At 40.5% G+C, this 24,598-nt stretch overlaps 1 protein-coding gene across 4 annotated transcripts; it reads left to right on the top strand.

Moving 5' to 3' along the window:
* The first annotated feature begins 110 nt into the window (after positions 1–110).
* Positions 111–24,326, top strand: MTFR1 (mitochondrial fission regulator 1). Of its 4 annotated transcripts, none has more exons than XM_075416064.1 (8): positions 111–154; positions 7,181–7,323; positions 10,052–10,150; positions 15,482–15,600; positions 17,652–17,893; positions 20,400–20,649; positions 20,835–21,003; positions 22,665–24,326. In XM_075416064.1, the coding sequence occupies exons 2-8, from the start codon at positions 7,258–7,260 to the stop codon at positions 22,722–22,724; spliced, it is 1,005 nt and encodes a 334-aa protein (XP_075272179.1). In that variant the 5' UTR covers positions 111–154; positions 7,181–7,257; the 3' UTR covers positions 22,725–24,326. The 4 variants fall into 4 exon arrangements, with proteins under 4 accessions (XP_075272179.1, XP_075272177.1, XP_075272178.1 ...); XM_075416062.1 differs by lacking the exon at positions 111–154 and adding an exon at positions 842–897; XM_075416063.1 differs by lacking the exon at positions 111–154 and adding an exon at positions 865–988.
* Positions 24,327–24,598: the final 272 nt, after the last annotated feature.

Below are 24,598 nucleotides of genomic sequence, written 5' to 3'. Positions count from 1 at the left end.
GTCGGCGGCGCCGCCGTGCACGCCGGGAGTTGTAGTTCGCGGAGGATCGCGCCATAGCGCACGGGGATACGCGGCCCCGCAGCTCGATTTTTATCTTTATTTTTTTATATATTTTTTTTCCATAGATGGCCGCCGCTAGAACTCGGATTTACCGGTGAGTGTACTGCAGCGTAAACTACACCTGACCCTGGGCGGAGGGAGAGCACCCGCCCCCATTTTGAAGCCGGCAGCGGGCCGTCCCCGCCCGCCGAGGCCCGGGCAGCTCCGTTTGTTCAACGCAAGCAGATCCCGGCCCCGTTCGCGGGCTGGGTTCTTCCCCCACAAGACTGCAAAGCACCCGCCGGCCTTTCCCGCACCGTTTCACGGGACGCGGCTGCCCCGCCCCCGTCAGCGCCGTCAGGGACGGCCAGGACTCCACAGAAGCGCTCGGAAGCCTCCCCCCCTGCCCAGGCCGGGCCCGAGCGCCTCCGACGCCGGCAGCTCCCGCGCTCCAGAGGAGCCCGCCCCAGGCCGCCGGGCCGGTAACAACCGAGTGGGACCGCCACTGCCTCCCGCTGCCTCAGCGCCCGCCAGGCCGCCGCCAAGCAACGGGCAGTGCCTGCTCCGCGGCCCCGCCTTATTGGCGGGGGCCGGTCACGTGGTCCCGGCGGTCGCCGTCGGCGGGACGGGCGGGGCGGTCTCGCCCGCCTCCTCCGGGCGCGGTGGGTGCCGGGTAGGTCGCAGCGCCGCAGCCTGGCGGAGGGCACTCGAGGTCCCGCCTCCTGTGGGCGCGGTGGCTATTGGTCAGGGCGGCGCCGGGGCGGCCGCGGATTGGCTGTTCGGCGGTGTGGGTGAGGGGAGGGTCGTGAGCCGCGGTGGAAGAGGCGGGTGAGAGAGCGCGGCCGCAGCGGACGGCGGGTGAGGCGGCGGCGGCCCCTTCGCTTTCCATGTGGGGGCTTGCGGGCCTCCCCCCCTCCTGGGCAGCCCCTCGCGTCGCGCCCGGTCCCGGGTGCGTGAAGGGGAGCGCGATCCGGGCCCGCTCCGCTCCTCTGGCTCGGCCGGGGCCCCCTCAGGCGGGTGCGCGGGGGGTGCTGAGGGGGTGTCCTCCGGTGGGGTCCGACCGCGGGAGCTCCCGGGTCGGCGCCGAGGGGAGGCGGGGGTGCCGCTCGACTGGAAGCGAGGGGCAGCCCCGCTTAATGGCTACTGTGTCCGGGCAGCGTGGCAGCGCCGAGGGCCCATCCCGGGCAGGCAGCGGGCGGGCGAAGGCGCGATGCTTGGGCCGCCTTTCACGGGGGAGCAGAGCGGCGTGGGTGTCGGGGTCGAAGCTGTGGTTTCTGCAGGCGAGCTGACGGAAACGGAAACCCTCTCACGTTGACAGGTCGCGGGAAATCGTGTCAGTCAAAGATGATCTGGAGAGCTTTCAAGGAAGTGTTTTAAGGAGGCTTATAGCACATTGAGGGAAACGTAGCCTGTTCTTAAGGGGTCTGGTGCTTACTTTGCTTTTCTGTACACTTATGATGCTTACTTTCTATACCTTTAGTGATGCTGCTGCTGTGCTCAGGTTCTTCTGCAATTTTCATAAAGAAGTAACTTGCTAGATGCTTGTTTTCATTTTGTTTAACAAGCTGTCAAAATTCCAAATACTGTGTTTGAGTAGAGTTTGAATGCTGGCATCAACCGTGGTGCATTGATCTCTGTCTGATAGCGTCAGTCTGTGAAGACTTTATTAATATTTACATGCTGTCCTCAGACAGCCGTAGTCCTCTGTAGATCTTGTGAAGACAAGACTTACAAAGACTAAAAAGGAAATAATTCTGTCTTCTGATACCCACTGCTTTTGCCTAAGTGATAGAGAAAAAAGAAGGGAGCTGAGTTTTTTTGCAAATCAGCTCTAAAAGTTCCAGTTAACTATCACTGAGTCAAAATAATTTGCTTCACAGGGATCACTAGCTGCAATCTAATTGCTGTGTGTAGAAACTCAACATTATTACAAGGAGGTTTTTTGGGGTGAAAAAATCGAACATTTTAAATGCTTTTTCAGACAAATACACCCTTTTGGTTAATAAAATTTGCATACTCCTGTTTCTCAGAGACGTAGCAGAAGGACTGGCATTCACAGCATTGACTAGGGAGGTCTGTATGTCTGGCAGGAAAGTGTAGATGTGTGGTTATGTCTGTATAGTACAATACTGCACTGTTTTTAGAGATGTTGAAAGATTTCACTTACCTCTCCATGGTATCATATTGCACCATGTAGGTATCGTATAATCTCAGCCGAGTAAAGGCTTTGATTAAACTAGTGTTTAAAGACGGGGATTTTTTGTTCTTCATCCTTAGTTGGCAAGGAGTGGTGATGTGGGTAAGATGTGATGAATATGGTTTGCACTTTGAGGTACATGTAAGTAGGCTATATTCTTAAGAAAGCTTTAACCGCTTCTATTGCAAGTAGGCATTATTTTCAATTCTTGCTTAGATTTCATGCTGATACTAGCTTAGATAAGCCTTTGATTGCTTCTGTAGTATTCACTGACTTTTATCTCTCTTAGCCTATCTTTCCAAACAGATGTTTCTGAATGTAATAGGGCACTTCATTATTTGTGGCTTCCATGCCAAAAAGTAGACCTCTATAGCTGGCTATGTGATCTCCTCTGAGTGCTTCCATTACTTATAAGAAATCTGTGTTGGTTTGGGAGAGGGTCTAGTCCATAATCTGAAGATTCTTCCTGCCTGCTTGGCTTGCTGCTGTTCTGATAATTTTTTGTTGTTTTTTATTTTTCTTTATTAAATTTTAAATATATTTCCTCATGGATGATTTTTCATTAAATGAGTTTGGGTTGTGTGTCAGTCTTAAAGACTGTGAAAATATGTGTGCACTAGTTTCCTGCTGAAATAAGGAGGAACCTGCTGTTTTTGCGTGTGACTTTTGATGTGGTTGGTATTCCTTTGAAACCATGCTGCTTTGAAAATTTTGTACTACTTTATGTTATACATACCCTTTCAATTTAGAGACTTTCAATTTCAGATTTCATGCATTTGTTTATTCTTCGTTAAGGCTGATCTGCTGATTCAAGCCTGTTAAGTCATTCTCATTTATTTTTGTGTGGATCTTACGTGAACGAGAGAAACTTCCTTCAGTAAGAAAAATATGAATATTGTATTTCTGTTTAAGAGCGAGAACTCATAATTTGGAAGGGACTTGGACAAATACAACATTGGAAAATATGCATAGAAGAATTTCAATATGAATGCAATTGCATCTCATTTTTCTTTCTTTTCATCTTCTGTGTGGGACTCACTAGAAAGCCTGTCAAAGGGCTCCATTTCATCTTTAGTGAGTGGTATGCCTTATGTGTACAGCCTCCAGAGCCTTTATTTATTTCATAAACAGTTTGCAATTTATACGTGGTATGATGTTTCAGCTTTGTATTGGATATGACAGTATTGAATGAAATCTGCAAAAGTGGTTGGGAAAAGTAAGGGCAAAAGAGAGTTCAGGGAGGCTAAGGTGTGAGAACCCCAACACTCAGAAATGTAGACCTTATTTCTGAACCAGGGAATTCCTGCATGCTTCCATATCAGAAAGCAAGTTGTTCAGCATTGCTAGTTTCTGTGTAAATAGAGTTTTATAAATGAAGAACCCATGAAATTCCAACCCCCCACCTCCTTTATGCAGTGAAATGTAGTTCTTTGTGTTATTACTCTTCTGACCTCTTTTGGGAATCTTGCTTATGACTACTGCTTATCGTTGTAATAGTTTTGCTTAAGCACAGCAGAAGGACCATGTGTTATAGCAATATTACTATCACTCAGGGCATTTTATTATAGTAATTGAGTTGTTGGAGCTGTAGAGGAATTAAACTACTGTTAGTTTAGGTAGCATAAAGAAGATAGAGGATAAATAAAGCAAGCATCAATATTTTAAAAGAGATATTGTTCTAGGTTAATAAAAGCAATAAACATTTAACTCCTGCTTCTAAAATTCGCATGTATACAGAGCGTAAGAGAAAAATGTGCTAATGTTTTCATTCTTGCTGTCCAGCAATTTCATTTGGAATTAACTCTTTCTGTTCTTGGCACATGAAATAATTGTGAAATAAATGAGATTTATGAAGAAAAGTATAGTGCAATATAGTCTGGAAGAAATTAGCATCTAGTTTGTCTGGGGATAATTCTGGACAACTAATAGATCTCACAAAAATATCAAGCTGATAGAAGCATTTTCCTTTTAGGTCTCCTTTTAGATAACAAATTAGCTGGAAGGTGTTAAGACATGGTGGTTTTCTGTAGTGCCAGGAACTAAGGAAACTAATGCAGGAACAGGTTGGTACTCTGCGTTCTGTCGCTTTCTTCTGCAAAAGCAAACAACAAGTCATTGGCAAGAGCGAGGAGTTGATGATCCCAGTCTTAGGTACGTTAAGTATTTAGGCTACAGAAGAAACAATGATTTATAACGTGAATTATAAATAAACATTTTACTGAAGTAGTTATCTTGTTGAATGAATGGTCTTTTGTGTTTGGTCATCAAAATCTTGGAACCGTGCATTATAAAAGGTCATCTACATGTTTCAGGGCAGGATAAGTATTTTGGACTGTTCCTGATGCTTGGTGTCATCATGCTCCTTCTTTTATTCCTGGGTCTTTTGGATCTCATTGAACAAGTTTCTAAAAGTATTCACTGATACCTCAGAAATTGCTTTGGCTAATTGCTTTTGGCTATTTTTTGCTAAATTTTGGCTAAATTCAAGGTGAATTTCATTAGAGACTCTTGTCCTGGATGCTTATAAATTTTCAGAGTTGTCTGTAACCCATTCTAACATCTGTCTCTTCTACCATCTTCAAGTGAAAACACAGAATATACAGACTGTATCACTCATTGCTTGCTTTCCTCTCATGTTACGTCATGGCTTTCTCATCTCCTGCTTACTCTTAATACATATGTAGGATTTTTTTATGGCTGTAAGCTGGAACGGATTTTGTACCTTAGCTTTTTCTAACTTATTGCTTTGTAGTTGTACTGTTCTGTCATCCTAATATTGTGCTGCTTTTTTCTGCATCTGCTTTTGTGACTTTACTTGGTTATCTTGACAGTTTCTGTGTCATTCCTTTACTTCTTTGCCTCTCAGTTTCTTGAGTTCATGGAAACTTGCTAGAACTGCTCTGATTTCCTCAGAGGAAGTTGTATCACTCTTTTCGCTTCTGTCCAAATTGTCTTTTTAAAGACTTGGTCCTCCCAGTTGATCAGAAACAAAATAATACCTTTTCTTCACTTCCTGAAACAAAACGTGACTCTGACTACATCTTGGGATTTTTAAACTAATAACCTGCTTATCTGTTGAAAGAGCAATGTATCAAGGTATGGCCATCACTTTGTAGTCCTATCACTTGCCTTTACCAGCTGGCTCTGTCCTTGTAATTGCTCAGCAGTACAGTCTCTACCTCTTTTACTCTTTTGTTTGCATGGCTTGACACAGCTTCCGCTTTTGTTCTGTTTGATTTACACACCAAATGTTCAACAAGTCTGAACTTTGGAAGGAGGCAGCGTGCATCACATGTATCACACGTTTGGAACACATTTCCCCTTTTAAAGGAGCATTCCTGTCTCTTACGTCACTGCGTATCTACAGTGCCAGATATGGTGCTAAATCTAATATGGGGAATATAGAAAGACTTGTATTCTTACTGTTTTACAAACACAACAGGTGCAATGCGATCAAAGATCTGCACAGTCTGGTAGCTTGTCTAAGGGCAGAATATCAGATGCCTAAAGGAAGAATAGATCAAGTGGATGGTAATGCTTCCCTAATAGACTTTTCCAGCTTTCCATAAACAAGCGCATGACTTACTTACTGTGTAGGACTGTAGCTTATGTTCATGGCTGTTTGGTAGGTAGCCCATTATTCTTCCCTGTTGTTTTTCTTATAGTGATTGCAGTTCCCATTCTAATCTCATGGTGGTCAGTTCGCTTTTTTTTTTAATTTTTTTGTGTCTTACATTTTCAGTAGTCCTCCTTTAGCTGATAGATTAGTAGTTTCTTCCTAGTTTATTTAGAAACAAAAGAAAGTCCTGTTAGGAAATACCTTTTACTTTCTGTGTTGATGAGAAACTAAACTTTTTTATTTTTTTCAAAAGCCTGTCTAAAAAAAGGTAACTGTAGAGTTGCATTGTTCCTGCCAAGTTTCCACAAGAAACAGGTTATTACTAAGGAACTGTAAACTGTTGAAAAAAACACTTGTAATGGAAACAGTGATGGTTTAACTGTAATGCTTGTGGGCACTTTCAGACAGCATAGCTTTTCCATCTCCTGATTTGCAAACTTCACGAGTACCAGTTCCTTGCTGTTACGTTGCTTTAGTCATCACTGTATATATAGAGAGGCTTCAGCAACACTGTTGTTCATGCTACAATATGTTGTTCGGGGTGGTTCGACAGAGTGTTGTTTCTAGCCTGATACACAAAACAAACCTAAATCTATGGCTTCCTTTTTGGTTTTGGTGGCATACACTTCTCAGTGGCATCCAAGTTATGACTGGTGTAGAACACAGTTAAAGAAAAGCTACACTATTTTCACTAGAGGAGCAATGAAACATCATAAGTGAATTGTAGTACATATAAATAGACGCAATTTGAAATCTGTCCAACTTTATAAATCACTTGTAAATATTTTCAGGTCCCACATCTATGCTATTTCCTGTCATTTTCTTGCATTAGTCATTTTTCCATGTTTCCTTTATCTCCTCAGTTGTGGGAAAAAGGAGGAGACAACAAAACTGTTAGAGAATGTGAATGAAGAGAAGTGATCAGCTTTCTATAATTTGTTCTTGCATAGAAATGAGGTTTAGATTGGAGTGTGGTGCTTTTATCTTAGTGCTAGTCCCCAGCTGCAGGCATTCTGTAGTGTTCGGTGCTCACTTAGAGTTGTTGAACACCATCATCTGTCCAAGCTCAAGTGAGCAATCATTCCCCCAGCTCTTTAATTGTTAACTTTGTGACAGCTTTGATTTCTTAAAAATGACACCACTAAAAAGTCTTTGTCACCTCTATTAAGTAAATGCCTTCTGAATGCCTATACTTCGCAGTATTAGGAATTGTTGTCACCTACTATGTTTCTAAAGCTTGGGTGTTTTTAGGAATACGTGTAGCAGTTTACTTCCACGTATGCTCCACAACATGGCATCTAAAATTTTTCTGTTTCTCATTTCAGAAGTACTATGGAACCTCTGCAGTCCTGTAGACTTGGAAGGCTTAAAACCAAGTTTGGAAAGGCTTCTTCCATTCCAAATGATTTGCTGGATTAAGAGCTTAATTAGGATGGCTTTTGAACAAGTTGGATTAAACATGGAATCAGTAAGTGTTTCAAACTTGCTTCATGTTTTCAGCAAATGAGGTATAGAAGGCCCTTCTTATATTTTAGTTTGTGCTTATCTATTCCAACAGAACGCTTTAAGTGTACTCAGTACCTGTATGATTCTGCATTGCTGAAAAAGTACGAAGTTTACTATGTGTACACTGAAGTATTGAGTAATATATGTGTTAAAAATACCATGCAGTTCCTTCTAGCTCTAGTAACAAACTGTTTACATTGTAAACACTGCTTTTCATGCTGGACCTCTGTGTTTTGAAGCTGAAGAAAAATTTTCAACTGATTTTTAACAGTGATTTTAATTAATAAATAGTCTTATTTCTTTTCTGTTATCCTGGAGATGCAAAAAGCCCTGTGCAACTGAGATGATGATAATTGTATTTACCTCTCTTGAAAGTGTTGCAGTACATGACAGCAGCACGGCTGTGTTCTTTACTCGGGAAGGAGGAATGTGCATGCATAGCTCTCCTCTTGGAGGAAAGCGTATATAGAGTTTTCTTTGAATGCTTAGCAGAGAGAGAGAGGTCTGCTACACATCAACTGCTTTGTCACTGGGACCTTTAGGAAGCTATTTTGAATACAAGTATTTACCTCAATGCAGTAATCCCTGTAAGTTGTCAAAATATTTTAATGCTTGAACAATGGGGAATTCCTTAACAGCTATGTGCAGTAGTTAGAAGGGCAGTTCTTACTCTGGATTATTGTGGTAGAACCTTTATCAATCTTGGGCATTTTCTTGGAGAACAAAGTGTTTATACATTGTAAATTAAAATTACCAGTAAGAATCTATATTTTAGGATTTTATTCAAATTTGGATCTGAGATTTCATGCAGTGTAACTATGAAAATTCAAAGTATGAGAAAATGTTGCACTGCCATGATTTTTGCTGTGGCCATTGTCAGTGGTATCTTTTGGCCTGAATAGGGAAGGGGGGGACGACAATGAGTTTTTAATCTGTTTCCCCCCATTCTCTACTTGTATCAAGCTTGTGATATTGCAGTTACATTTCTAAATGTCAGTTGTTCTGGACAACAGCAGAACACTGATGCAACAAGAGGGTATGACTAAGTATTATTTTGCAGACTTGTTCTGCCAGTGCTTCAAGTCAACGAGAAGTTGCATGAACTTGGGTAGAGCAGTGCTGAGACGACTTAGCTCAGCTGAGCAGTGTGCTGACTTTACTTGCGTACCTTGTGGCACAGCTTGCATGCAGTTTTCTGAAGATACCGTCTCGGTATCTTGAATTACCAAAACTGAGTCACTGAAAGTTTGGGTGCACCAAACCACTGTTGTTGAACAACATCAAGGGCATTTGCGCACAAAATATATTTGAGGATCTGGGTGGTAGTCAACATCTTGTCTGTGGTCTGAGTGATCTCTAAACAAGTTTTGCCACTTGCTTAAAATGCACTGCATTTGTCTTGGTAATACAGCGTATGGTCTAGGCTCCTTTGCTGTTGTTGAAGTGCTTCTGTAATTAATTCAGCCTTCCCTTGACTAGTAGTATTTTTTCCAGTGCAGCATCGCTTTGAGGCTACTCATGTATTGGCGTGGCAGATGAGGGTTATCCCAGTATTACTAGCCTGGATTTTTATCTAAGTTTTCATTGTTGGGCAACCTTATAACAGGATGTTGAGCGTGCTTGAAGCTATGAGCCTTTAAAAACTGAGGTCTGAGTAGTAAATTCATATCTACAGCCATAAGTAAACACTGGCCAATTTTTTAAAATCACCATACAGTGTTCTAATTGTTTACTAACAATGTACTCTGTGTTAGAGTCTTCCAATTATTCTTTTTCTTCTTTGCATTTTTTTTGTTGTCTTTGCCTGTGCTGAAATTTTTCCTACTTATCTCTGGGTTTTTGTTTGTTGGTTTTTTTTTTTTCTTTTTCTGTTCTGGCTTATTTTGTACTCTTCTCCTAGGATTAAAGTCTCATTTTATTTCATACAACTATGGTAAATAGTAGAGCAAACATTTCCGTCCTTAAGTACAGCAAAAGAAAGCAAATTCCTTCCCTGGTGAAATAACGTAGAAGAAATCTGAACTGCAGTAGAAGCAGTTCTGATGAAGCCAGGTGTGTTGAGGTGCTACATGCATTCTCATGTATTTATTTTCTCCCTTTTCTTTGCTCTTTAATTTCACAGTTACATTTTCATGCTTATTCGAGCTGATAGTTATTTTTATTAAGACTGGTAGACACTGTTCTTGTATTAGAAGAAAAAGAAATTTAATTAAAAAAAAAGAAAAAAAGATATTTTGGGAAACGTAGAATTACATAACATTGGATTTTTCATGATTGAGTGTCTTTTCTTGAAACCCCTGAAAAAGAGGTGTCTGACCCAATGCAGGTTCTTTATTGTCTTGAAAATGGATAGATTTCGCTTTTGAAGATCCTTCCGACTCTTGAACCCTTCTGTGTTACCCGATTTATTGCTTTGAATTTAAACTTAATGCAAAGGCTGTCTTGAACTTAAACATCCATAGCTATATTGTAATGGCAAACACAAATTTTGTGCCAATTTGGATATAGAATGTAAGTAGTTCATTGATACAAATTTCAGTGTGTATATACATGTATTCTATTCTAGCATAAAAGGAATAACTCTAAATGCATTTAGCACAAACATCGTATGGAAGGATAAGGGAAACCTACTCCAATATGATATAAAAATCAATTGCCTAACAGCTGGCTTCTTTTTCCTTCCCATCTAGGTGCTTTGGTCAAGCAAGCCTTATGGTTCATCTCGAAGTATTGTAAGAAAAATTGGTACTAACCTCTCTCTTATACAGTGTCCAAGAGTTCAGTTTCAGGTAGGTGTTCTCAACGGTTTAGAATATGTGTTTCACTGTAATGATGAAAGGGTTTGCTCTTGCATCAAAAGATTTTAAGCAAATATGCAGTGAATTTACACAAATGTCTAGAGGGTTTGCAAAAGCAGCATATGATAAACTGGGCACACTGGGGAGTTAGTTTACTTCAGTTCTTCCCACTTCCAATTCAGGTTTTCCCAAATATGGATTCTTAAGCTTCTGTACTGCCTAAAACCTGAATCCATGTTGCTGTAACACACACTTAAGGAAACCTGAAACAATTTTTTTTTCCTAAGGAAATTGGAACTTCTAAAATGAGGCAATACAGTAGTAAAAATTTATTCTTGGGAAAAAATTATATTCATAAAAGAGAAAAATGTTTGAAACTTATTTCTGTAAACAGTACTTATGAGCGAGGCTTAAAAGGCATGTAAAGATGAACAGCATTACTTAAAAATATTTGGGAAAAACAACAACTTTATCAGAAAGTAAAAAATTAGTAACAAAGTAACATGAGTACCCTGTTTGCTGTTGTTTTAAATAAAAGGCTAGCACTGTGCAGGTGAAAGGGGAACATAATTCTGTGCAGCTTTCTGACTTGTTTGCTTCTGACTTCCAACTGTATATAGTGGGAGGGTAAAGAGTAAGGGTAGAAGCTTAAGGAGGAGAAAACCTTTGCTTTTTATAACGAGCCTTTCAGGAACAGATGGGAGAATGGAAGCTGTTACACATAATCTCTTCAACTCTGTGTGTTAGGGATGGGGGTTGGGTATAGATTTGGAGAAATTTGGTGTTTGAAGCTGAAGCTGAGAAAGGAGTGTTTCTTGGGCCAAGCAAGTGTGGAGAACATAAAGATGAATGGTGGGAATCATCACCCACACTAAGACAAGGTAATTTCCATACAACTAAAATTTTCACTGTTTAAATTACTGTCTTTATCCTATATGAAATGTCTGAACAATATTTAGACTTGACATTATACTAGCAAAATCAGATAGTTCAGGTTACTGTAGAAGCCTTTTTGCTGTGATAGTAAAAGCCATGCTAACATTTTGCCTCTCTTAAATAATTGAGAAACTAGGAGGGTGACCATCTCCCACTACTAGTGGCTTAATGAAACTTTAAAAATGAATAAATACTTTGTAGGGGTGGGGATTTGTGCAGGTAAGAACAACAACAAAATGACATGCTGGATTTAAAATTGTGGACATGTAATTAATAGTAGTTAGGCTCTGTGCCTCAGATCTGAAAGGAAATGGAGTCTTTCTATAATGTGTCTGATTTTCTGTACTGTAAAGGCCGTACAAGGGAAGATGATGCTCATTTGCAGATAGTTAGCCAAATACTGCCTTCTCTTAATATGGCACATGAAAGAAGACATTTCTGGTTTATGTACTTGCAAAGAGCTGTAAGATACATCTGGAGAATCTATTCCTGAATATTTTTAGTGTTGAAATAAAAATATGTATATGCCTTCGTCTGAATTCTAGGTTAGAATAAATACAGTATTTGCCTTTTTTTCCTCTTAGAGACATTCAGTCAGGTTTGCTTAGATTTTATGCACATTAAGTATAAACATTTATCTTCTATTAGATGAAGGGAAAGGATCCTAAAAATAGAAGTACATTTGTCAGTTGGTTGAATTAGAAATGTGAATTTCAAAATTTGGGCTATGAAAAACATTAAAATTTATATGGTTTATGCAGGCTTTAAACTATTTTAATATGTAAACTGCTGAACATGTAAAAGTGTGATGCTAACATCTGTTTCTTACGTCTTTATCTCAGCATTAAGATTCTATAGTGAAGTTCAATACTGGTCTCAATCGTTTTTATGCTGTTGCAACTGACGCTTTCCTATAGCTGTCTCTTCCTCTTTCTTTCTTGCCAGCTTTAGCTATATTATGAAAGGACCATGCACTGAACCTTGCAGTAAGTCACTTTATTTAAAAACCAAAGCAAACCTTGCTTGCCTCATCTGAGTGTGCATGTATATCATCAGTGTTTCTAACTTCATCTAAGAGCAACAAACTTTCCACAGGTCTTTATTTTCCTTATGATACATGGATAAGAGATATGGGAAGAATATCTCTGTTATGTTCATTCTTTCTTCTCTTCTAGCATGCTTTTGTTCAGCTAGTCTGAAAAAAAAAAAAGAGTTGTAGCCTAACATTTTGAATTTTGAAGTCTATTGACTGTTGTAGTATCTGTCTCTATGGATCATGCCACAGTCAACATTTAAATTAATTGCTAAATGCTATTTATGTATTCAGTAAGTGGTAGCAGAGCTTACCTTATATAGTCTGTGTGGCATGAACAAATGAAAATGGTTCATATAGTTCTTTTGTATGTCAAATTTCTTATGTTTATCTGTAGTCTTCAGGAGAAAATAAACTTACCAATATAGCCTAGGTAGATTCAACCAAATCTATGATACTGTCTCTCAGGATAGTATCCTTCAGCTACAGCATTACTGTACTAGTCCTGTGCTTTTCGTGTTCATCTGATGGAAACCTGATAACTCAAGAGAAGTCACATGCAAACATCAGAATTTACTGGGCTTATTTGAAAAATCATAGCCAATTTGTCTTACTTGAAGAAGTATTTCCAAATGTTTAATATCTAACTGTATTAGTAATTTGAAATTACAGTTTTTGTTCTGTCCTTAAACGTATAAAAATATTTGTTCTACTTTCCACTGCTTGGAACAAACAAAACGTAGCAATCCTGCTTGACAGTCTCCTGTAGAGGGTTTCTGTAGTGTAGTGGTTATCACGTTCGCCTACATGCGAAAGGTCCCCGGTTCGAAACCGGGCGGAAACACTGCTGGGGGCTGACTCTGGGAGTTAGACCTGAGGATCTTTTATGAAGTCCATTCCAGCTCAAGATATTGTCTGATTTTGTGACATCAGGCAAAACAGTACAGTGTGTGTAGTCTTCAGAAATTCGTGGAGTAATAGTTCTGAAACCCAGAGGTGTGCACGGGGTGGGGGGGGCGTTCAGCTCTCTGTTTTCCATTTTGGGTGCTGGCAGAGCAGTTGTCCCAGTTTTATTCGGCTGAGATTAGGGTAGTCACAGAGTTGATTAAGCATCATTCTAGAGGCAGTGAAGGTTTTATGAGATGAGTGTTGGCTTTTAACCTTTAAATTAAAGTAAAAATCCTGCATTAGTTTGAAATGCGAAATCCACTGCTGTGGAAAGCCTTGTTGTTTTTAAGGATAGAGAAAAGAAACATCTGTATACGGGGTAACAAGCAGATTCTGTTTACATATAAATATGAATAAAAAAGTAAGAAGAAACTTGCATCACCATATAACAGAAGGCTTTCTACTAGGTGTTGGATTAGAAGTTATTTATCTCACAGTGCGGGAAACCTGGCAGTGATAAATGCATTCCTTTCTGTTGATTTATAAAATTATTTTTGATGCAAGTACATGTAGTACCTTTATTTAAATGTGCCTTCCGTCTTTTCATGGTAATAGTTCCTCATGTGTCCGTTACCATCAGGAAAATCTGTGCCACCTGCAAGAAGTGGCTAACGTATTATGGATTTTTTAAATTGCCATTAGCATTAATACAGATGCTGTGGTCATGAAAATTTCTTTTTATTTTAAAAAACAAAAAGACCAAGGAAACCTGAGCAATTAAAATCCTAACATGCAATATAGTATTCTCTAGACTGTTTTAAAGAGAGGCAGACTGTCATGGTATTAGGCACAACTGTTAATGTGATAAACATATTACCATCTGTGCTGATGCTACCTGGAAAAAACCCTGTTGTGTCCAAATGATCTGATGGTGCCAATGCACACTCCTGGGAGCTGTGATAAAGGCTCACATACAAGTTGCAAGAGTGCGAGGTGAAGATGACTAATCTTGATTTCCAAAGCTGTTTGTAACAACTCCTGGGGAAAAAACAACCCCAAACGCACAACTTCTGTCTTCCTGGGTCCTGTGTATCAAGTATCTGTGGCTGTTCTTCAGAAATAGTTTCACCTCATCCAGACTGCAGTCCTACTGCGATAGGTCTGCTACAAATTCAGGTTAATGTGAACATTTCATAGTTGCTGCTACATAATAGTTTCCTCTTACAGAGATGAGTTGCCTTGAAAATTGACCTAAGCGCTAACAGGCTGGACCAAAGCTGTCTTCACAGACTGTTACATACTACCACCATCTTTGTCAGTGTTACTAACTTCTTGGCCACTGCCAGCAGCAGGCAGCACTTCAGCAGCTGCAATGACTCGTGCACATTTGGCCTGTGGATTGAATCTAACCCAGGCAAAAGAGGTGGCATAGTTGCATTGGAGATAAGTAAGTCAAGGTGACAGACTGAGCAGAATTTATTACTGAAAGATGTCTTGGTAGCTTTTATCTGCTAAGATACTGAGACCGGGCTTGTCAGCAGTCCAGTGACTTGAGTATGTGTGCTCTTGTCTAACTGGGGAAGCAGGCAGTATTTCAAAGTAGATTTGAAACCATTTTGTGTGTTTGTGGCTATGGAGAATATATTGATGGTCCAAACAATTTTTCAAATCTCCATTCAGGTCACTTAACTGTAAATCTGAGGAAGGTTCCAGTCTGGAGTCTTGCTCACCTTTGGCCTCAAACAGCTATAAAGCTAATGGCAGAACCATGCTGGAAAGCAGTCAATTTGTTTGGCGTGCTGTAAATAAGTTTGTTAGCATTACTAGTGTATTCTGTTATGATTGCATCCTACCTTTCCTACCTCTCACTCGCTCAAAGTCTTTGTGATTACTGAGCTAGTAGAAATGGCTCCCCCCCCCCCCCCCACTGCAGTGCACACACCTTTATTCTCATATGGAAATTCTGGATGCTGTAGGGGAAGAGAAACACACTTCAACAGAATACCACTTTCAAAATAATACTAAATCAAAGCAAAAGACTTAAGAAGTACTAGAAGCCGTAATGTCTTTTGTAACTACTGGTCATGAAAATAATTTAAAGACATATTATTTCAGTTAATATAGCTGCTTGAGAATGTTGATGTTTGTCTTCCAGATAACAATTTGCATTGGATTTTTAATGTTCAGTAGTGTCATGTGATAGGATATGCAGTTAGCTGTGAACCTTAATAACAAAAATAGTTTCTGTAAAGCATTCAGCAGGCTAGACTGAATAGTTTGAAGTCAGTGAAATGGTTCTGGACCAAGCCCAGGACAAAAGTAAGTGTGTTAAGTCTACAGCTGTGTTTTGTGCATGTATGTGTTAATTGTTACATGTAGCCTCACCAAAAGTATTGGGTAAAATAACTGTGACACAGGCTGGGAACAGTGGCTCTAAAACCTTCAATCTTTTCTTCAAAATTTAGCTTACTTCTCATGCCACAGAAGGAAACCATCCTAATCAACTTAGAGAAGATGCAGTGGCCTCCTTTGCAGATGTGGGATGGGTTGCTCAAGAAGAAGGTGAAGTGTCTACAAGGCTCAGGTATGTTCCTTAAATCTTCTCTTCCAACTTCTGAACTGAGAGGAAGAAACCTAGCTTATCTCTAATGAGAATCCGCTGTGCATTGCAATTAAAGGAGAGCACTTGAATGCTGGGTGAAGAGACAGAGAAGAGTGATAGAAAAGGTAGGGTCTGGAAAAGAAGTAGAGGTTAGGCTAACAGGACTATGAATGGAAGACTGGTTTGAGAACATACAGGAGATTGGCTTTATACAAGGAAGACTGTGTTTTTTATTTACTTGTTTATTGCAAAGAATTGCATGTGACAGCTTGAAGCAACCTTGTCCCCACAAAAATGTCTGCTGTGGTATGGCACAATTGCTAGCACTGATTCTTTTCCAGTGCTTCTAAGATTTTCATTAATACAGGGCAGTGTACTCTACAGCTCCTAATTAGCAGCAATGGTCATTCTGACAATCCAGTAACTGGCACATTGTTTTTTACCTTTCTGGTTAAGGCTCCGCAGCCTGCTAAAGACAATTAAAAAATTATGGTTTATATTTCATCTTTAATCTTCGTAACAAAAACTGGCAGGGAAGCATGTGAGCACCTGTGTCCAAAACGATGGGACAGGTACTGTTGTGTTGGACCAAGAGTACTCCATAGCACTGTAACTGCGTGAAACAGGTTGGCCGAAGTGATGAAGTTCTGTGTTCCAGCCTACCCAAATGGCTGCTCAGAGGAGCCAGAAGCAAAGGTGCAGTTCTGCAGCACAGAGGAAGTTTTTCTTCTAAACAAACTAACCTTCCAGAGAAAGGCACAGATTGTTGGCTTCAGAGATTACTGGAGGATACCGTTCTTAATTTGAAAGCATAAAATAGGTTAGTAATGACCTAGATGTCCTCCAACATGACTTGCCACAGTGAAGCTTTGCATAACGAGCATTCTGGCACTGCCACATTAATTTCACAAACTCACAGGGGAGTCACAGAAATCAACGCTTTTTTGGGAAACAGTTTGTAAAGTGTATTTGATGTGCAGGAAGTGAACTGGCCAATACTACTCTAGCTTGCATAGAAACATTTTGCTTAAGGATTGCACTGTAAAGCTGTTACGCTTAATGGAGACAACAGGGAGAATAGCTCTTTGTTGCTTCAAAGAACCTGTTACGAAAGACGTAGGACTTGCATATTTGCTGAGACGTCTCCATGTGAAGGGGGGAAGGGGGACAGATGGATGTGGGATGGGACTAAAATAATCCTGCAGATACATAGTGGCCTTAAGGCAAACAGCTTATAATGGAGCATGGTAAGTGAATTACTTAGCAAATACGAGTGTTTCGACGTGCACTGTTTATTACGTCTGTGCGCAGTATTATGTGTGGAGCGAGCCTGCATTAGGTGTTTTCCAGGCATTTGAAATTCTCTGTTTTGACAAGATCACATAGGTGTTACTGTTAAATATATATTCACTGTATAATTCAGTAAACAGTCTTGCAGACGTAATTCCTTCTGCAAATGCAGTTTTATAGACGAAGCAACTAAATGACACATCATTTTTCCCTACCCCTAGTCAGAACAGTGGCGACAATTCAGGCGCAGCATTTTTTCCACAGCATTAGATTCCAGTTGAGACTTTTGCCTAATACACCAGAAGTCCAGAAAGTACAGAAATATGCTGTGGAACTAAGAAACTCTTCCTGCTTCTGAAAGGAATCAATTACAAGTGACTATTTGCAGCCTATGGGGCAAAAAAAACTTTAAATCTTAATTCCAGCAAAAAATACAATAGGTATGAGGCAGAGAAGTACATTGGGGGTGAGAAAGAATGTATTCCTTTTTTCTCCTGAAATCAAGGATTCCACAAAAAGCTGGCTAGGGGAAGAGAAGAAATACCACTCGTGATACAAACAGGAAGGAGGTAAAAATCTTGTTTCCTTTACGCTGTATAATGTCTTGGTAGAAGTGATTTGTGTAAAGCCAATTTTAAAGTCAGGCCTTCAACTTGTATTCCTAGTTTGTAAGTAATGGTGCTTCAGTTTTTAATCGATAACAAAGCCTTTAAAAAAGGAATCTTGTGATGTTTTTGTTACAGGTCAGAAGTTTGGTCAAAAACAGCCCAGCCTCTTTCAGGTGAACCACATCATTCTGGGAAGTCCCCATGCAGACAGATGTCCTTACAAAACCTGTCGGAAGAAGAACCAGTGTCCAGGAGCATAGTGACTGCAAATGAAGAAGCTCTGCAGAAGATCAGTGCTCTAGAAAACGAACTAGCCACTTTAAGAGCACAGATAGCCAAAATTGTAATCTTACAAGAACAACAAAACCTGACAGCAGGTATTAAATTTGCTGTATTCTTAGCATAAATAGTTAATGAATTTGTCCCTTTTGTAATTAACGTGCTAATTCGCTTTTGTGAGATACTGCAGCACTGAACACTTCTCCATTTTGTTGTGGTTAGTTTGGTAGACAGACATAGTAGACTAACCAAGGGATACAGAATAGATCTTGAAGACAAGAGACCTGTCAGATTTTCTGTATTTTCTTGTATTCCAAAACTCTTCATGTTTGGGGTGGACCTGCTGGAGAGCAGCTCTGTGGAGAGGGACCTGGGTGTGCTGGTGGATGACAAGTTGACCGTGAGCCACCACGGTGCCCTGGTTGCCAAGATGGCCAATGGGATCCTGGGGTGCATTAAGAAGAGTGTGGCCAGCAGGTCGAGGGAGGTTCTTCTCCCCCTCTACTCTGCCCTAGTGAGGCCCCATCTGGAGTACTGCGTCCAGTTCTGAGCTCCCCACTTCAAGAAAGATGAGGAGCTACTGGAGAGAGTCCAGCAGAAGGGCTACGAGGATGATGAGGGGACTGGAGCATCTGTCCTACGAGGAAAGGCTGAGGGAGCTGGGCTTGTTCAGCCTGAAGAAAAGGCTGCGAGGGGACCTAATAAATGCTTATAAATATCTCAAGGGTGGGTGTCAGGAGGACGGGGCAAGACTCTTTTCAGTGGTGCCCAGTGACAGGACAAGGGGCAATGGGCACAAACTGAAGCACAGGAAGTTCTGTCTGAACATGGGGAAGAACTTCTTCCCTCTGAGGGTGATGGAGCACTGGAACAGGCTGCCCAGGGAGGTTGTGGAGCCTCCTTCTCTGGAGATATTCAAAACCCACCTGGAGGAGGTCCTCTGCAGCCTGCTGTAGGTGACCCTGCTTTGGCAGGGGAGTTGGACTAGATGACCCACCGAGGTCCTTTCCAGACCCTAACATTCTGTGATTCTGTGTGAAAGTCTGCCAGAATTCTGAGCCTATGGATGAGTAAAGATGTATTATACGGCTTTCGGAGCAAAGCTCATGATAAACATGATGGCTTAAACCAAGCAATTAAATTACATTTTTAGTTAACACTTAAGTCTCCCATCCAGTAATGAAATAGGCTCTCTGATATCATGAAGTAATCATACAGGATGCTAATGATGCTTTCAGAATATGTAATATACATCTGAAATTTATGAAATAACTAACAGAAAAGGAGATTAATTGTTTATTGGAATCATCTTTGGGATCAAATACATTGTCCAGATGGAACCAAAAGTGGTGCACTGTTTCTGGCAGTAGAGAGAGTAATAATTCTTTTCCTGAGTTTTTTTCTCCTCTTTCCCTCACCTCTGACTGCCTCACAGTTCTAACTCCATCCACCATCTCCAAAGGTTGGTGGGAGATGCCCCTTCTCGACTGGAGATGACAGCCATTCAGTTTTCACTCTTTGCTAAAGTTTCTTAGCAAGTAGTTTTTTTCTACGTTTATGTATAAAAATCACGTTCTCATTCTTCAGATGCTCTTGTTTACTTTTTGTCTATGAACTGATAGCAGTGACTTTATTTTTCCTTAGTTGTTCATATTCAAAACTATGAAATAATTTTAAGGATCACATGGTTTCAACTCCTGAATTGTAATGGGGCGGGTGTGATGTAACTAATAACTATTGTTCATCGTTTTCCCTTCACCTCTATTTATTAGGAAAAACAAATTTTTATTTTATCATCTTTACCTCCCTCTTCTGGTAGAATATGGTAATGACACTGTGCCTATGCCCACATGCACACAGAGTAGACACCTCTGTATTATTTGTACACATATCTTTACACGCTTTATACTCCAAGCCTCAAAATTCTGTTTTAATCTGGTTTTGCCCATTTTTTTAAAGGTGCATTTGAGCAGAGGTTTCATCATTTATTTGTCAAGTTGTTACTGCTATTATATTTATAACATCAATTTTTACCTAAAGAGTACAGGGAACTTGAAATCAAGATTATCGTCAGAATCTCTAACTTCAGACAGATGATTAGGTGGCCTAAAAATCCTTAACCTCAGAGAGCTGGGATAAGCTTCAATTTAAGCACTGTTTGAGCTCTGAAATCTAAATTTTAAAGTCTTGTATGCTGATTTCTTACTTGTGATGGCAAGGAAGGAAACACTGCTCACATGGCAGATTGTACATGACTGCCAGTTCAGTACCTGCCTCTCAAGAAAGTGAAATTCTGGTAACATTAGGAGCAGAACAGAACTAGAAGACATTGTGACGTCCATCCCACTGCAGTAAAGAAGTGAATGCACCTAGAATTCGAACTGGAAATTCAAGGAACACTTCTCACTATTCGAGAAGGATTTTTATGTGGCTTTTCACTTGAGTCTACTTCAGTGGTTTAGGAATGAAGAAGTTACATGATAATCTAAAGAAGGCAGAGAGGAAGCAATTGAAGCCATTACAGTCATATTCTTACCTGAGCATTTGTGAGATATAAAGGGGATTTACCAGTAACCTGACATATAATGCATGTTTTGTTTGTAGTTGGGTCAAGTCCCATTGCTCCACCTGCTGTCCCTGTTGCACCTCCACCACCGCCACCTCCTCCGCCACCGCTCCCTGCCCCAGGTCTACAACAGGGTATGTCTACAATTGAGCTCATTAAAGAAAGGAAAAACAAAAAAATGAACTCTGGACAGAATCTGACAGAGAACGGGCCAAAGAAGTCTGAAATGCCAAACATGCTAGAAATCCTCAAAGACATGAACAGCGTGAAACTACGCTCAGTGAAAAGGTAATAAATATAAATAAATATCAATGTATGAACATTTGCATCAATTATTTAGTTTTTTATGACTCAGAACTATTTCAGGGTGAGACAGATGCTGATGTAACATCTGACAAACAGAACGCAAAAGCATTCACAACTTCTAAAGGTTTGTTTTGGACTATGTGAATGCTTCTCATTTTCTTTCCTAGATCATCAGAAGGCACAAAGCCTAAAGTGGCTGACCCTACAGATCCTGCGGCATTAATAGCAGAAGCGCTGAAAAAGAAATTTGCTTATCGTTACCGAAACGATAGCCAAAGCGAAACAGAAAAAGTGATTCCAAAGACTGAAACAACGACAAAGACCGAGGTGGTGCTGGTGAGTATTGTGGTTCCAAGCACATGCTTGGCCTAAACAGTACTTGTCATGAAAGCCAACGTATGTCTTTCTGCCAACACATGCAAATGCCTATGGAGTTAGCATCCCTGTCCACCAAACCCTATGAAGCACTGCTGATATGCCAGGATTCGTGGCAATCACACGTTTTTAGTATCAAGTCTTAAGATTGTGTACTGGTTTAAAAAGCCCTGTTACAGTTTCCGGTTTTTGTTGTTTTTTTTTTTTGTTTTTTAACAAAAATCTTTTCTGTTGCCACAAACATGCAGTATTCTGAGAACTCGATTCCTAAGGGCTCAGACTAGAACCAAATCTGAACTGAGTTTGCCTGTTATTACCAACCTTAACCATTCAGATAGCGCATGTGAAACTCTGAGGCAAGATCCTGAAACATGTCAGCCATTCCTAGGAATGCAGAAAGCAACTTGTTCAGAATGCCTGGTGGATCTTGGTGTAGGGAGTTCCTTCTAATAATTGAAAATGCTGAGTAAGTAAAAGCAGTTTCTTTATAGTGCGAGAACATTAAAATGAAATTATATTTAAAATTCACATCATGGTACAAGTTAATGGCTTCTAGTTTATTTCAGATTGATTTGAAACTGAAGTAAGAGTTTAAGAGGTGAACGTTCAAGATGCAAATTTCTAGCAATATACACTTACTTAAACAGGCTGGTATAGATCAGTTTTGTTAGTAAGCAATCCTTGAAGCCTCGTGCCATAGAACTAGAATTAAATAGTTATTTTTCCCCTTTGTGTGTTTGGAAGAGTGCCCATAAAACTCCAAAAGAGCTGACTGCGCTCTGAATTAAGTTCTGAGCTAAATAAGATTCCGAAGCCACAAATCTCAGGACTTCCGAGTACGTCAGCTTATTAATGTTGACTGGCTTACCTTCTGGTTTAGGCCTTTAAGGTGTACTCCTGTAACAGTCAGGCTGTTCTTCGTAGCTAAAAGGCTAGATATTCCCCAAGAATCAATTACTTTTTCCCCAGCACCTCTGAGGATTCAAGGAAAAGAAAATGAGTTGGCAATGTTTTTTGCACACAGGCGTTTTTCATGACTTTCCAGTTTCAAAACTTACAGTCCGCCTTTTGAGAATAAGGATCATCAAGTCCTCAAAAGCTAAGAAAATTGAAGGTTTTAATTTGTTAAATGATAGGATGTTGATCCATAATGAGCTAATGAATGTCCTTCATCAGTTACCAACACGTAACTTCTTTGCTAGATGAGTTCTCGTACAGTATCCTTGTGTGATAGTTTTTAAAAGGACTTGCACAAAAACGCAGGCTAGAGTAAGAACAGAAATACGGTTAAATTCCTGCTAGAGCCATTGGTTGTCGGCTTCTAAAGATAACTCCATCTGTCTTCTGATTTTGCTGTGGTAAAGTGAACTACCTGTAGTCAGAGCTGCTCCAGCAGACAGTTAGCTGCCGCCTCCGAGGGATTTCAGCTCACTGCTGACACCAGTTTCCCTTTACTTTGTGGCTATGAAGTGGTGAAATCCACAGGCAGAGCAGCAGGTTGATAAAGGAAATTACCTCTGGCCAAGTTCTCGTTTGACTTACAGCTTGGACGGATAATGTGAGAGTGTTCAAGGAGGTTTCTGGTGAAAGCCATCTGACCATGTTTCTGGTTTCCTTCTCAGTTTGGACCGCACATGCTGAAGTCTACGGGGAAAATGAAGACTTTAATTGAAAAATCTTAAACGTATTGAGATCACTATGCAAAAGACTGTTAAGCTGTTTTGTCTGAAACATTTTATGTTGCGCGTAGCACCAGTGCTGAGCGGTCTCTTACAACACAGGACAAACCTGATGTGAAGTGTGGAACTGAGGCACTAAACATGTTTGTATGCGATGTATCAAGGGGAATAAATCTGACCATTATACTCAGGTATTAATTTTGTATTCAAACCTGGCTTTCTACTCAGACTTATGTGGTGGGTTTAGTTTATTAACACTAAGTTATATAGACAACAGTCTTTGTGCATAACTGACCACCTTAAAAAATTTGTGTACATGTTAATAGTGGTGATAATGATACACCCTTAAATTTCTATCAGTCATTTGAGCTCTAACTGTAACTTGCACTACGATGTTTACTTTGATACTGAATTTTTCATGTCAAAGTCTTTCTTTTAAACTTAATTTTAGCAAATTTTTAGCCCCAAGAAAACCTGAATGCATTCTGCTTCGTACTGAAAGTGAAAACTTAAATCTGCTGCTGGTATGAGACATTTTTAGTAGCAGCACATTTTTGTGCAGGGTTTTTTTCCTTGTTTTTTTTCCAAATGAGCTTGCAAAGGTAAGAGAGCAAAACCTACTTGCATCATCCTGTGGCCAACATAAAGACTGCCTGACAAGTGAGTAAATCATGCTGTGGGAGCCTCTGTGAGTAGGCAGCCCAGTGAGTTTGGAATAACCAGTAGAGAGCAGCAGAGTAAAATAACTGATGTCAGAGTACGTGTTAACTAGCATAGACGTGGTGTAGGTAAAAAAAAAAAAAGTACAAACTACTGTGGCATGCAAGCTGCCAAATGTACCTTGCGCGTCTTGGCTGCTCTAAGAGATGTTTGTGTGCACCTTTTCACCCCCAGCTGCCTCTGGGTCCCCGGACAGGTTTCTGGCAGTGGGGACCTGTGAGCAGGGAAGCGATGGCACAAGCTGTTGCACATAACCCGCTCTCCCAGGGAAGCCCTTCTGGGGCTGCGCGCTGCCCGCCCCATGCTGAGCGAGTGCTTTCAGCAGCCGCCAGCCACAGGGGTACAAAGGGCTCCAGCTAAAAAATAAAATCCAGGCTGAAAAAAAGCTGTTTAGGAACCAGAGAGCTGCAACTTAGCTGCATGCATAGATGAAGCCAAGGTTTGCTCTGGCTGTAGAGGAGCGTAGAAAAAGCTGAGTCCGGGTATTTTGGTGTTCTCAGCTGATCTGGCTGCTGGAAGAAGTACAAGTGCCTCTTGGAGCTTCCGTTTTCTAGGAAAAGAAAAAAGCAGCACTTCTCAAATAACGACAGCTGAATGGCTCTGACAAGGTTACTGAAGGTGACTTAAAGCTTTGCTGCTTACAACTGGAACATAGATTGTACAATGGAGGAGGATGTTTTTTGGTCTGAAACTTGAAGTGGTGTTAATACATACACAGTGCGACTTCCTTCCAAAATGCTCTGCCATCAGTCTCACTGATAGGCTGTAAATCTGTGTGTTCTTTTAAATGCCTTTATAACACCTTTTTGAAAGTTAATTTTGGTTTCAAATTTTGTATTTAATGCTCTATTGCAACTATATAAGATTAAAAGCAGTTAAAATAAACATTGCATGTGATTTGTGGTACTCTACAAACAACAGCAGCCACAATAAAATATAGTTTACTTTCTATTATAGTGACTATAAATCAGTGTAGTGACAACTTACTTGCATCTCCTTCAAGACTGGACTACTTCCCTTGCTGTGCAGCAGGGATAACAGCAGAATTAGTCCCAGAACAGCACCATGCTGTTAATTCAGTTACACTCAGATTAACAAAGGGAGAAAAAAAGAGGTCAGGAACCAGTGAGAAGTTCGTGCCTCACCACAAGCGCAAC

Source organism: Opisthocomus hoazin, chromosome 3 (genome assembly GCF_030867145.1).
Source record: "Opisthocomus hoazin isolate bOpiHoa1 chromosome 3, bOpiHoa1.hap1, whole genome shotgun sequence".
Taxonomy (NCBI): domain Eukaryota; kingdom Metazoa; phylum Chordata; class Aves; order Opisthocomiformes; family Opisthocomidae; genus Opisthocomus; species Opisthocomus hoazin.
This window is presented reverse-complemented; position numbering and strand designations above follow the sequence as displayed.